General features: G+C 37.8%; 1 protein-coding gene across 1 annotated transcript in view; it reads right to left on the reverse strand.

The window, feature by feature from the left end:
• Positions 1 to 301: 301 nt before the first annotated feature.
• LOC308661530 (heparan sulfate glucosamine 3-O-sulfotransferase 3A1-like) overlaps positions 302 to 15,821 on the reverse strand; it is a gene marked incomplete at both ends in the record, with an annotated part of 98,916 nt that continues 83,396 nt past the window's right edge. The window contains one exon of the mRNA XM_081316486.1: positions 302 to 920. Coding sequence (XP_081172612.1) covers positions 302 to 920 — 619 coding nt within the window. The remainder of the gene's footprint in view (positions 921 to 15,821) is intronic.

Below are 15,821 nucleotides of genomic sequence, written 5' to 3' on the forward strand. Positions count from 1 at the left end.
CGGTGCTCATCTCCGTTTCAAAGCCGAAGAGCCAGCGTTTGTCCGAGGACGTCTCCGTGGTCATGTGGCCGGCATGACTAGACGCCAAAGGCGCACGGAACGCTGTTACCTTCCCACCGTAGTGGTCCCTATTTTTCTACTTGCATTTTTACGTGCTTTCGAACTGCTAGGTGGGCAGAAGCTGGGACGAGTAACAGGCGCTCACTCTGTTACGCGGCACTCGGGATTCGACCCGCCAAACTGCCGACCTTCTGATCGACAAGCTCAGCGTCCTAACCCACTGAGCCACCGCGTTCCAGCCTTAATCCCAGCCAAAGTCATGGCCAGTCATCTGGTAGAACTTCATGTTGAACGGCCGATAGAATTCTCGCAGCCTTTGTACTACTTTCTGGTCAATATTGGGGTGGGTCCGTCCTTTCGTCTTGCCCAGGCAGTGGGGCTTGCTGCTGCCTTCCGCCTTTTTCAAGCACGGGAACCCCTTGGTTTTGTTGAAGTAGAAATGTTTGTCTGTGACGATCCTCTTGAGGCCCAGAAAGTCCTGGACACGGCCTAACTCGCCTGCTGGATCACTGATCAGTCTCTCCCCACTGACAAAAAGGATTTGCCCAAGCGGGAAGTACAGGAGCCAATTTTCCAGATGCTTTGCATAAATGCCAATCTGGATGGCACTCCAGGAGGTATCGATCAAACCCGTAGTCCTGTTTTTGAAGGTCAGGCTCTCAAAGGATGGGATGTCTGGCTTCTTGGAAAGGGTTTGTGTGTAGTCAGAAATGGCTCGGGTGACCGGGTCCCTCACCACCACAATGAGCTTGGTGTCCTTTGACATAGAGGAGATCCGAGCTGGTGCTTCCTTAGTGACAAAGTAGCTGGGCGTCTTCTCCATGGTGATCTGGCCATCGAGTGTTCTTGGCATCAATTCCCTAATGAAAAACAGAAGAGAGAATTTGCAGAGCTGCATATTTGTACTTGCCTATCTTCAGCTCAATCATAGAAAATAATGGAACTCATATATGGGATTTCAGTTATGGGGAAAAATTCTAAACATTTGAGCACCAGGGTTTTTTATTTTTAATGAATAAGATGTCTTTTGTGTTGAGATCAACTCTTAAAGTTGTACATTCGGATGGTCTCTAAGGTTTGATTCCACTTAGATTTTTGAGATCAAGCAAAGTTAGTGAGTGATACAATATCTTATCAACAAATATTGTATCAGACCAAATAATTCATGGAAAGTTGGAACTCCATTTATTAGAATTCCCATTTGTTCTGTAACATGGAAATATTGGTAAATGGCAGACCAATTGGCATCTACGTAGATTAGGCCAGGATCAGAAACACTGAATGACTTCTCTAATTGAATGGGAAATTGAGAATTACATACAAATTCAGCACTCTAGTCATTTCTACATCACATTGGCTAGTTTAAAAATTTGGGAGACCAGGAGGAAGGAGTTTTAAAACATTTAAATGATCTTTGGAGAAAAGTGCATATGAAAATTATTCTAGCTCAAGAGTCTTGTGAGCTATTATTTTCCTATATTTACCACTCAGTTATATAGCACTTTATCAAAAGGTCCCAGCACATTTCAAAACTACTTCAATCTAATATATAATTATGTAGACAATGCCTTTATCTCATCAAACCAGCTTTGATTTCCTAAGTCATGAGGCTAAGCATTGGCAGGACCATTTGTTTAAGAGAAAGATCTACAACTGTCACCTATTAAAAATAAAGCTCACCAAAAAAAAAGTCCACGATAATTTAGTTCCTCCAAATTAGATTTCCCCAGAAAAATTGACAGTAAGATCAGATACAGGCACGTCGAACATTATGTACTCTTATGAATAACAACCATTTACCAAGTAATGCCAAAGTATGGTTATGTTCATGAGTGGATTTACTTGGAAAATTGAACCTTCGAGCTGGTATTTTGGCAGCACAATGACCTTTTCCAGTTTGAATATTCAGTTTGTTGGCAGACTGAAACCACTGATTGTATATTTTTGGGAGCCACTAGGAGTGTTGTGCCACAACCCTGGAGAGATTGACTAATGACCTAGGCATCTTTCATAAACATAAGACTGCATGGACTAGTGGCATCTGGATTTAACTGGGGGAAAAATGCCACTGCAAACTATCAGGGCTACAGAAATATTTTGGCCAGAGCAATTTTGAAATGCCATTTGCCCAAATAAATGGACGTTTGTTGTTATAATGTTTGTAGGCCAGTGGAGGATGCATTGGCTTAATTACTTATTTAAGGAAGACAACTCCTCTAAAGAGGTGTACCTTTTTGGCTGTATCCATTAATTTAGTATTCAGCGTTAAAATCCATGTTCACTTGGCTGTTTTAAGAGTCAACTTAGAATATTAACGCTTGCAATTGAAAACTAGACCAATGTTTCCCATACTGAAAATCATCCCCTATTTGACAAAAGTCTGTCCTACAGGTGCTACTTTCAAGCAATGTAGTGAAATACTTGTATGATGAATGGATTTATACTTAATTACATTATATACAGCTTTCACTATATAATATAATTGTATAAACTTTGACCGTGAATTAAGCACTAAGTGTTCTTTAAATAGTTAGATGTGAGGCCAGCAGGCATCTGAAGCTTCTACATGAGTGTGTGGGAAGCCATGGAGATGACCTTGGAAACACTATCTAGAATCCATTAAACAGGTGCATAAGCATGCTTTGGGCTGAAAACACAGAGAAAGTATTAGAAACAGACTCAAGCTAGCTATCCTCCTGAGTCCCTAGGGTAAAAGAGGAAAGGAGCAGGAAATACAATCACCTGTAAAATTTTGTTACCATGGCCTTCTCAATAAAGTATAGTACTAATTTTCTTGTGAAATCTATTCCCTGATCTGAATGACTTTATAGGGCTGAAAGAGAATCAGTAAAAGCCTTGAGTTGGTCCATCAGTCACATCCAAAGAGCTTGTGGCACTGACACTGGCACTAAAAGATATTGATGATGACTTGATCATCTTCATTCTACAAGGATGGACTTCACGGAAATAGCAAATTTATGTATCTTCCCTATTGATTATGGATTTGTTATCCAGGGCATACAGTATGTATAGTTTAGTTCTGGAATGGGTATTACCCAAGGACCTGCATTCAGCAAGATAGCTATAGCATATACACACAGCTGCATACAATATGGTACCTCCTCTTAACCTAACACCTTTATCATGCTGGGGAGATTTTATTTGTTGTTTTGCAGTGGCTGATGGTGATTTACTGAATGGAAAATTATAGACTTTTTCAGTTTATGAAGAAAAGAGCAGCAGTAGGCAAGCTTGTAAACAGCACAGATTTAGCTTTCCTGTTGATACCCTTGGGCACACTGAACAAAGAGTGCCATATCATAGCATACTGGTGCAGCAGACCCATTTCTGAATGCACTCACAAATGGACATAAAGTGGTTGTTTATTCTGATCTTTAGTTGCCTTAATCTTAACCTAGCCATAATTCTCAGAGGTTGGTTTTTTGCCATTAAGTATGTGCCAGAGTAAACTCCAACACACACACACACAGGCACAGGCACAGGCACAGACACAGACACACCGACACAGACACAGACACACACACACCCACACACACACACACAGAGTCTGGTAGAAGTTGCAGCCTACAGAATGAAACTCAGTTCTCTGTTCAAGTTGCCAAGTTCCAAGAGCTGAGATCTCATTTGTAGAAGCAAAATAAACAGCATGTATAAACCATACTTTCAGATATTAATTTCTACAGTTTTGTTGATTAAAAAGATGTTACTTATGGACTACCTGCAGATGGCCTGTCACTATCAATCCAAAGACATTCTATAGTGACTCATATCCAGATAGGAAATAGGAGCAGAGAAAGTGTATAAATTCACATTTCAAGAAGCACTTTCAGTCACAGCCAATACATGAACTGGAACACAATGATTCTTCAGTTTTCACATTTCTCTGGAAGTCAATAATAATGGGCTCATCTGGTATCCACCACATCATACTGAAGATTGTGGCCTGGATTATTATAAGAATAAGTTAGAAAGTCAAGAAATTAATGAAAGAAAAATAAATAAGTTGTGGGGGAATCAGGCAATAGATCTGAATGAAGGTGGCTTGGCCATGAGGGATGGAGGAATGCATTCAGGGAAATTAAGCTGTAGGTTTCCTTATGAAGGAAAGAGCTATGTAAGAAAGTATGTAAAAAAGGACGAATTGATGTCAACTAGGTTGCTGTAGGTGCATTGAAAAGTAGAAATCCATAACATGTAGGTGATAGCTACATGTTAAGCTGCAGTAAATGTTGGTAATGAGGGAGATGAGTGGGGGCCAAATATCTATTAATGTGGAAAGACGAGGTTTAAAAAAAAACCCTAAAATTTAAACTCTAGAGTTCTGATGCAAATTTATATACATAATTGTTTAATTGTTTGAACTTTGAATTTTAAAAGCTTAAATATATCACTCAAAATATGTAGCAGTCTTTGAATGACTCTTATTTTAGTAATTTTGGTTCTTTCCAGTTTCTTCCGCAAAGTTTCATAAGTATTTTAACTATCTTTTAATATTTATATTAATCTGGTAGACAATTTGAAATATTTACCTCAATAAGTTTGTAAACATTTTTCATAATAATTATTTCCAGGTACTCTAAGGAACTAAAGCAAAATACAAAATCCTAAACTCTGCAAATGTTCTTGGGTAGCTTGGCACTTATAAAAATATGTCAGATTTTTTTTGAATGCATTTATTAATTTACTTCAAAAAAGTCTATTAAAAGAAGTTAAGCAAATTCATTCATCCAATTTTAGAATCTAATTAAGAACAGGTATACCTTCAGATCACAATATGGGTAACACCTGGCATCCTGGGGCTGTCATAGCTCTTCACACTTCAAAAATAAACTTTTTGCAGAAGACAACTGTGTCTTTTTGTATTTCTTATAACCACCCTCTAGAGAAAAGACAGCTAGTCAGTGACAGAATAAGGATTTGTTTTATTTCTTTTATGTGTCAGGTCATGCTCTGGATTTGCTTTTGTCCACTGGAAAGGAGGATGGCATTCCGAAAGTGAGAAAGTTTAGATCTGTTCTCTTGTCATACCAGTTTCACTGCGATTTAGACTTGCAGTGACTATTGTTCTTTGTAGTCCATCTTAAAAGGTTCCAGGGATTTGGGGGGCTAGTATGGCTGGCTTTGGTTGTCCTATGGAATGCAAAAAGGAGCAGGGCATCCACAAGGCAGAGAGAGTTCATTTCCAGAGTATACATCTCACTGGAGGACAATGAAGTAAGATTCTTCCACAGCCCCTTTTTTCTTGACATATATAGTTCAGTCAGCTACAGCTTTATAGAATCAAGGCAACAATTTAATGGTATGGTTATTAGGCTGAGTTATGACATGTGTGACATTATTCCTTGGTATTCTTTGACTAAAAAAATATTTTTGGTTCTTCCAGCTCCCATTTTCTGCCAGGAAACAGAACAGAACACAACAGAACTCTACAGAAAGCAACAAAGCCAGACATCATGTAGTTAGTTAGATGTGGTTTATCAGGAGATGTTTTGCTGTTCAGATGACAGTGTGTTAAATACGAAAGCTGTTTGTTAATCAGAGTTATCAGGGTTGTGGGTTTGTTTTTTGTTTTTTACATATGTGGGCAGGAGGAAATAAAATGAAAACATGTTCCCACCAACAGTGTGAGTCCACAACACTCTAAAAAGGAAGAAAAAGGGGGCGGAGGTGGGCAGGTCTGATGAAAGCAACAATTCACCTTGGATCATGGTTTCCTGGTGCCTTTGTGATTACTTTACAGGCTTTGCTGCCTCCAGAATTTGTTCATTTGTGAGTATTGTACATTTCAAGTAACACACACCAATGCCAAGTTTATACTGTCTATTTAGGAGAAGAAATCAAAGGAATTTTCAGTTGCTAAATAGATAGACAGATGGCTGTCTGGGCAAATATCTGAAGATGACTCCCACAATATTATGATGGCTGGTTGCATATAAACTAAGCATTAGAGAATTCTACATTTCTCTGTGCATGTGTGTGTGTGTGCATTTCCATAGACATGCAGACAAAACCACATAGAACCACAGACATATATAATTGCAGTGCAATTCTATCCTTGTTTAAACATAAACAAATGTCACAGATGTCACATTATTTCATTCAGTGATCTCATTTGAAACTGTATTCTCATTTCAACTTCATGGATAAGGAAAAAAAATCTACGAACTGATCAGATTGGGGCTCTGCACAGTCAAGGTAGAAGAAGGGGAGATCTTCTCATTGATGTCCACCTCACTGAGCTTCTCCTCCACCTTTACAAATTATTTCTACCTAAGTAAACTCTTTATTTTGATGATGATGATGATGATAATAATAATAATAATAATAATAATAATAATAATAATAATAATAATAATAATAATAATAATAATAATAATAATAATAATAAAGTTGGAAGGGACCTAGGAGGCCATCTAGTCCAACCCCCTGCTCAGGCAGGAAACCCTATACCAGGGGTGTCAAACCGCTGGCCCATAGGCCAAAACCATGCCCACCCCATTGCCAGCAATGGGAAAAAAGTCATGACACATCACATGATGTCGCAAGTTTGACACCCATGCCTATACTATTTCAGACAAATGGCTATCCAGTGTCCTTTTAAAAACTTCCAGGGCTGGAACATTCATAGCTTCTGGAGACAGGTTGTTCCACTGGTTAATTGTTCTGTCAGGAAATTTATCCTTAGTTCTAGGTTGCTTCTGTTTTTGATTAGTTTCCATCCGTTGCTTCTTGTCCTGCTTTGGAGAATAGCTTGACTCCCTCTTCTTCATGGCAACCCCTGAGATATTATTATTTTATTTATTTATTTTTTAATCCCATTTATATCCCGCCCTTCTCCGAAGACTCAGGGCGGCTTGCAATCTAAGCACAAATCAATGTGCTTAGCAATAGCCTTCATTCTATGTATATGCCTGCTTATTAGGGCTTTTGCCCCCCCCCAAGCAGCATTATTACAAAGTCAGCTTATTGCCCCCAACAATCTGGGTCCTCATTTTACCTACCTCGGAAGGATGGAAGGCTGAGTCAACCTTGAGCCTGGTGGGATGCGAACCTGCACTAATTGCAGGCAGCTGGTGTTACTTAGGGAGGCATTAGCCCACTGCTCCACCAAGGCTCTTTAGAACACTTCTATCATGTTGCCCCTTGTCCTTCTCTTCATTAAACTAGACATACCCAATTCCAGCAACTGTTCTTTATATGTTTTAGCCTCCAGTCCCTAATCATCTTTGTTACTCTTCTCTGTACTCTTTCTAGAGTCTCAACATCCTTTTTACATTGTGGTGACCAAAACTGGATGCAATATTCCAAGTGCGGCCTTACCAAGGCCACACTTGTATTCCTATTACCTCCCTTTTGGAAGGGGCTAATGGTGCAACAACATCATTAAGGAAAACCCAGGAAAATCAGAAGATAAATCATGCAACCTGGATAGTCTTGCATGCCTTGCATACTACTTATTCCATGCATTGAATTGACTGTAACAAGGCAAATGAAACAAGATTTGAGGTCTCAGGGAAGCAGGGATGTTTAAAGTGTATGATTAAAAAAGAAAGTCAAGTTCACAAATGCATTGGTGAAATGAAAGTTCTATCTGTTTTTTCATGTGCCACACAAACACACACAGATGAAAAAGACTACTGAAGCTTCTATTAAACCATTGCAGTCTCCATCTTGCTTTTTACTGTACTCTACAGACATTTGGGTGGAAAACCTTTGAAACTAAGAAATCCATATTGGGTCAGCCTACAGTTATTATGGTCACTACGACTTATGACATCATTAAGAAAAAAGGGAAGGGCTCTCAGACTACCTATAAGGACATGGTGAGCTAGATACCCATAAAAAAGCAGGGACATTATTATAGGGGAGAACACTGACCAGAGGACAGATCCTGGATGTCAAAATCTCTCCAGACAAAGGAGAGATTGTGGGATTGCCCACAGGTATTCCAAACAGCTCTCCTCATGAACAGACTACAAGAATTGACAGTTTTATGGTTGGCTGGTAAATTGGGTGGCTGGGGCTGAGGAATTTCATGTATGCTCAGAATAGTAATGTGGGTTGTGTGGACATAAAGGGTGGCTAGGCCTCATTTCTTAATTACTTTTTGAATGACTTTTTTATTGGTTTTAAACATTAGCAACCTTTGGAATGACAAGGCTGATGGCATTCACTGGGTGAGTCTCCTTCAATCCTTAACAAAAGAATTTTTAAGTGTAACTTAAAGGATATAGCAAAGTTGGGTAATAAACGACAAAAAGGGTAATTAGTGTGTTATTTTTTGAAAAGTTATAAATGTACTAAGGATGTAGATTGACTTGAAATGGGATTTTCAAATTAATGGAATAAATTCTTCCCATGGGAAAATGGCTGTGTTTTTATTTTTAAGGAAAAAAAAAGAGATGGGATTTTAAAGGTGGACAAGAGGGAGATAAAAGGGAGTAAAGATTAGAATTAAAGAAAAAGAGCACCTATTTGACTTGTTAAATTGACTTGGAGCAAACTATCTTAACATCAAATGTACTAAATTGTGTATTTGTGTATAAGTATAAACAATGACCTCAGATGTTAATTTCAAGAATATCTCCCATCATAGAATGACTCTGTGTAAATGATATTGCAGGAGAGGAACAGGTTCTAATGGATAAGATGGAAAAAGATTTAGACCTGGGTTTAAAATGATAGGCTACAAGAATAATCTGGGAAAATAAATGAAATACTGGATATACAAATGAAACAGGCTGATATTTTAATAATTAAAAGGAAGTGACTTGGATAATTTTCCTATAATGGTAAACAAAGGACATCTGTTAAAGTTTTGAAAGACTTGGTGAAAAGAATAGACATAAAGATTTAGGATATTATTTGAATAGATTAAAGATCAAAATTGTAAAAACAAAAAGAGGGAATATAAAGTGGGTTTATTTGATCAGGGTTAAAATAGTTAACTTTATTCTACAATCATGAAATTGACATTTTCTTTATCATTCCAGACTGAGTGATATGGGTTTAAGGATCTGAGAATTCCTTTTGAGATGAAGGGGTAATATTTATTTTTTGTTATATTGTAATCTTTTCTGTTCTTCTCTATTCTTTCATTTACATTGTTCTTTTTCTTTCTTTTTTCTATTCTGCACTATATTTTTTCTTTCTATTTTATATTTGTTGTAGCTTGTACTACATTTGATCTGTACAACTGTAACATTTAATAAAACTAATTGGAAAAAAATCAGGAAGGCAATGCCAAGGCAATGGTATCCTAGCATTGGTCTTATTAGCAAGCAAGGATCCTCTTCAGATGAATCCCAAATCATTGTTTTAAAGGATCATTTTAAAAAAGGCACTTTCCCTCCACAGGGAAATTTCTGAATCAAAGTAAACAAACCTAAGTTATGGAATTTACAATTATAACCCTGATCCAGAGTTTCCTGAGTATGCCAACTAATATTAGGAAACATTGCAACTACAATCTGTTACTTACTGCATATTTGCTCTATTAATCATAATTAGTAATATTGGTATTAATTTGTTATTAAGTATTAGTATTCATGTATTCATCAACCTTTTTCCAACACTGGCAGCTGGTAAGTTGATTGACAGTAAAAGCAAAATAAAAATATTCACAAATAAAAATGAGAAGGAAAAAAGGAAATACTTTGAGAGGGATTTAGATGAAGCCTAGAATAACCAGCCAATTGTTCTTTTTGAAAGGCACCATTTGCTTTCCAGAATAAACTTGAACCAAATCCGTATCTCTACTCAAACAATTTATGAAAGAAAAAATGTTTCCATTCCATAAGATTTGGGATTAATTGGGAGCGGTGCGAAAGTCCTTTTCTGTATAATAAATTTTGCAGCCTTTTCACCTCTGGTATTTAATGACATTGTGTCTTCCTGTTTGAAAATTTCATACAAACAGTCTACTGTGCATTAAGACAACCATCATTCTATTTGGGAAAAGAAACAGAACTTGATATGATAATTTTTGGCTAGGCTGGGGCAAATGTGGCAATTGCTATGATGAATCCCAAAATGCACAGCAAGGATCTGGACCAAAGTCAAAGTTCCAAAAGCAATAAGACCTAAATCAGGAAATTGTCTCCAGGAAAAGGTTTCTTATGACAACATAGTTTGCTTTTAAGTCTCACTAAAGTCAGTTTGCCACCCTGTAGGAACTGACCACATCTGTTGTCTATGGCCACAATCCACTATGACATTCTAAGCACATTTTGCTGAAAGTTCCGGAAGAAATATAATGGGAGTGTGTGCATAGGAACAGTGCCTTAAAATGATGACTGGGGGAAATTAGTGCCCAATCTTAATCTATTCAAGACTTCAAGAAGCAGTATGGAAACCAACCATTAAAAACAGAGGTTGGTGATCCCAATAAATCTCTCTGGGGGGTGGGGGATTGAGTGAGGTAGTGAATGAACTGTTTTGAAATTGTTTTGATGCAATCAACTGTCGCACGCTGAACAAGTAAAATTAAATATCACTGCTTCTTTGGAAAACCGAATCTCTGCTTTGCGAAGCATTGATTTCAAAAGTCATATCCAATTTTGCAAACAGGGCTGTAAAAAGAAAGCATTTATATCTGGAGTTGCCCCATGTTTACCCTGAAAGAAAATGGCAGAAATAAAATGGAAGGGTGTACACAAGAACACTGCCTTAATGCAGAAATGACTCCCTCTGACCTCTTTGCTCATATATCTCCTCCCCTATTAAGGTCAATGTGGATGTCTTTGCTGGAGCATCCAACAAGCAAGAAGTCACTCCAGTGTTTTTCCATCCCCTGGAAGAAGTTGCAGGTCATGAATTCTGCCTGTTTCTTTAGGCTTCCTCGCAACTCCACAAAATGCCTGTGGTTTTTTAGTCAGGGAGGTTTGAGCGACTTTGTAATCCATTTAGATCTCTCACTTGCTGGGTACTGTTCAACAGTAGTTCTTTAACAGCATTTTTCCCCCCTCAGGTCAGAGTAAAATGCAAACAAGGGCTTGAATTTACATTTGTATTTGCAAACTGGTCCCTGTGTTAGTTCCAGTGACTGGCATGGATTCAGTTGGTATTCCATTAGAGTTCTTCCAGGGGGCACTGAATAACAAAACAACAACAACAACAACAACAAAAAGATGCAGGGGTAAAGGTGTGCAGAGGGACTCCTATTATTCAAAATAGTTTGTCAAAGATCAGAATAAAGAATTGATTTGATCTAATTATTCAGAATGATTGCTAGAAGTGCAAAAAGGACCATGGGTAGACATCATTTAATATAGTCTTCTCCAACCTGGCTACACTTCTGTGCATGGATTTCAACTTCTAAAATTTCCTAGCCAATATGGCTATTGCAGAAAAATGGGGAGTTGGTCTATATTTTGAAATGTGTGCAGGTTGGGAGAGATTTTGACATTCTTTGTATAATTCTCCCCTTTCCCCAATAATCTTTGCTGTGGGATAGAGAGTCCAGTATCCTTGGGGAAGGAGGAGCTTGATCTAAAACTTCTGGAAGCCACCATGATGCTTGCCTCATCTTACACCAACTACATAAACTAATGAATGATACTAAGAAATGGGCTCATACAAGAAATTGTGTAAAGTGAAACAGATGATGGCATCTGTCCTAAGCTACAGGAAGATGTTGTTTATTTGAAAGGCTGCTCTAGGACATTCTCCTAAACAAACAAAAAAAAATCCTATTTGTCCCATTCAACTCTGACTTAAATTTAAAGAACCATAAAAAGAAAAATGCAAGTCTTGGCCCCATTTTTTTAAAGAAATGAATAAACTGCCACCTTATGTACTTGCCTCTTTTATGCAAGGCATCTTATAAGATTTACCTATTGTCAGCAAGTCTTTAGCTCAATCTTTTATTTATTATCAGCAATAAAACTGCGCAGCGTAAGGAATCTGTGCTTGAAGTCTGAAACTGGCTCCGAAGCTCCCTTGATCACATAAAGCCTAGTAGTTTTCTTCGCTCCACTAAGATTTATTTGAGCAATGCCAATACTGCAGTTCTGTGGAACCTGAGGTCAATCTGAATTCCAACTAATGAGAGTGTTTTCCTCACCCCAGCTCCTAAGCTGAAGTCAACCTACCTTCTGAGCTTCAGTGTCCTATTTATTTATTTTATTTTATTTTAATTCCATTTATATCCCGCCCTTCTCCGAAGACTCAGGGCGGCTTACAAGCTTAGCAGTAGCCTTCATTCTATGTATATGCCTGCTTATTAGGGCTTTCACACCCCTCCCAAGCGGCATTATTACAAAGTCAGCTTAATTGCCCCCAACAATCTGGGTCCTCATTTTACCTACCTCGGAAGGATGGAAGGCTGAGTCAACCTTGAGCCTGGTGGGATGCGAACCTGCACTAATTGCAGGCAGCTGGTGTTACTTAAGGAGGCATTAGCCCACTGCTCCACCAAGGCTCATTTGTATGGAATGTATCTCTCTTTTCTCCTAAGCGCCTCCCAATTGTTGCAAGATGCAGCCATGCTTGCAGATACTGAGAAAAGTGCCAAGTTGCAAACATGTCAACACGTGGTCCTATCGTTGTTCTCTGGGACAGGTAAATGCAATCTTGGAGTCCTAGTAGACAATCACTTCAATATGAGCCAGCAGTGTGCTGCAGCTGCCAAAAAAGCCAACACAGTGCTAGGCTGCATTAACAGAGGGATAGAATCAAGATCAAGTGAAGTACTAATACCACTTTACAATGCTTTGGTAAGGCCACACCTGGAATACTGCACCCAGTTTTGGTCACCACGGTGTTAAAAGATGTTGAGACTCTAGAAAGGGTACAGAGAAGAGCAACAAAGATGACTGGGGGACTGGAGGCTAAAACATATAGGGAACGGTTGCTGGAATTGGGTATGTCTAGTTTAATGAAGAGAAGGACTAGTGGTGACATGATAGCAGTGTTCCAATATCTCAGGGGCTGCCACAAAGAAGAGGGAGTCAAGCTATTCTCCAAAGCACCTGAAAGCAGGACAAGAAGCAATGGATGGAAACTAGTCATATTATTATTATTATTATTATTATTATTATTATTATTATTATTATTATTATTATTATTATTATTATTATTATTATTATTATTATTATTAAATGTGTCTTTGCAGTTTCAGGACTCTCACCTTGAGGAGTTGCTCAGTCTCAGTTCCTGTGATTTGGTGGCTTGTTATTAGAATGCAATCAGAAAAAATGACCACAACATAGGTTTAGGTTTAGTCTGGATGAGTCTGGGTGTTAGCAATTTTTTGTTTCTTTCCATTTTGTGCGGAGTAGAAGTGAGACAATGAGTTTGCCAGGCTGACACCTCAAGCTATTCTCCAAAGCACCTGAAAGCAGGACAAGAAGCAATGGATGGAAACTAGTCATATTATTATTATTATTATTATTATTATTATTATTATTATTATTATTATTATTATTATTATTATTATTATTATTATTATTATTATTATTATTATTATTATTATTATTATTATTATTATTATTATTAATGTGTCTTTGCAGTTTCAGGACTCTCACCTTGAGGAGTTGCTCAGTCTCAGTTCCTGTGATTTGGTGGCTTGTTATTAGAATGCAATCAGAAAAAATGACCACAACATAGGTTTAGGTTTAGTCTGGATGAGTCTGGGTGTTAGCAATTTTTTGTTTCTTTCCATTTTGTGCGGAGTAGAAGTGAGACAATGAGTTTGCCAGGCTGACACCTCTGATACTCAGGGGAGAGGGCACTGATTGAATGCCATTCCTTGTGTCTCCAATTTATTAGCTGAAAGAAACATTGATTGGTTCATGATGACCTTGGCATGTTTTCAGTAATCTGAGTTTGGCAAAAGTGAGGATGCTTATGGGTTGGCTTCAAATGTCTTGGGACAGTTTGATGAGCGATCATGGTAGCTTGTTAGCTTAAATGGGAAGAAAGAGTGATAATCAAATCCAGCTTTATCTCTCTCATCTCTATTTTGCCAATAAAACATCTATTTGAGGGCATCGAGTGAATTTAAGAATAGTGCAAAATGTTGGGAAGAAAGCAATTTAAGTTGTTTTTTTCTGAATGAAAAACATAATTGCAGTGAAGTGCCCAATTTATTCTTGACATATCAGTGAGTAATGCTTTCCCCTCTTTTCTAATGAAACCATCTTTGTGTTTGTTCAAGGTTTTGAGCACACATGCTTAGCTGAATCAGAATCAGTCTTTACGTCACATCAACTATGCCTGTCAGAAAAATAATGTCCTTGCTATTATTTAAAAATGGAAGGGTTTGCCTGAACCGACTGCTCAATGTTCTGCCAAAAAGAATAAAAATCAGGCAACAAGAAGAAATGTTTTACAGATAGCTACATTGAACTGTATTCTAACAGTAGTAATCCATCTACTTCTCTACTCAGAAATATGCACTGCCTAATTCAATAGAACTTACTCCTAATTAATTAACTTATTTTATTTATTTAAAATATTGATACAGCTGTCCAGAGGTGATTAGAGGATAGGTGGCTATATAAATATTTTAAATAAATAAAATAAATACTTTACTCCGGGGTAAACATGAGTAGTGTTACCTTAGGAATCATCATTGCTTTTTGGTGCTGTGTTAGCCTTTAGTTCTGAGGAAACTCCTCCATCATATTAAAGTACCTTCTTGTAGTATTTAGACAAATTCTACTTTAGTAGAAAGAGTAAAATTTTCTTCCGAAAGTGGAACAATAGGGTGGCATCAAATATCTGAATGGTCACTTCAGAAGGAAATTTTTATTTTCCTTAGAAATCTGCTGTTGAAAGGCAAATGGTTCAGCCTAGCCCTAAATGCCCAAGGAAGACAGTTATGTGCGGCCACATTACCCTGTTTCAGAAAATAGCAATGAAGCCCTATATGGAAGTGGGCTTCCCACCCTCAATATTCAGTGGGGATCTGCCTTTTTGCAACTTCCCATTATTCCATGACTTGCAGAAATGTGAACATGCTTACTAACACATGAAAATCTTATTTGAACAAACAGTAGTCAAATATTCTAACAAAACTTAAGACAAATAAGAAGTGTGACTCTAGTCTTCTCTCCTGTGGACAGCTAGCTGGAGTCCAATTCAGATCTTTTTTTTACATCACACAGGTTTTTTTGGCTGGCAATCTGAAGAAAATGAGAAATAAGACATTTGGAGGTGTTATTTTCCAACCTTGGCGCCCATTATAGTGACACAGCTCCTGGAGCCATGTGGTTAATATTCTTTTGGTAAAGATGTAACAGAGAAAGGAAGATATTTTTGTTTCCCTTGAGAGACATCAGAGGGAGCATAGGGTGGACTGCCTGTATAGCTTCATCGTGATTTTCTGTTCGGTCACACAGACTTGAATGAGTATCTCAAATACTTGTTCTGGAAAATAAAACTTGACTGATTAAAATCCCTAAGCAAAACATCTTTTTCAGATTCTAAAATCAAACAGATCTAACCACTGATGCTGAAAATCCACTGATGTGGTTGAGGCTGTAGCAGATATTTTTATGGGAGAGGATGCCTCCATTTATTTAAGCAGGTCTCAATATTTATATATCCCATTACATCTGTAGCTTGTGGCATCTGTTTCTATGCTCTGTCTGTCAAGCTGCATCTTATCACAGAAGCACTCCCTTTTTCTACTCTGCGATCTTGCTTCTCCTTTTACCTCACCAATAAGTAACCTGATGCTTATTCTAAGCCCTTTTTAAATTACAAAATAAGGTAGAGGCAAAGCTAGGCAGGCA

Source organism: Vipera berus (assembly GCF_964194415.1).
Source record: "Vipera berus genome assembly, chromosome: 2".
NCBI classification, from domain to species: Eukaryota; Metazoa; Chordata; class Lepidosauria; order Squamata; family Viperidae; genus Vipera; species Vipera berus.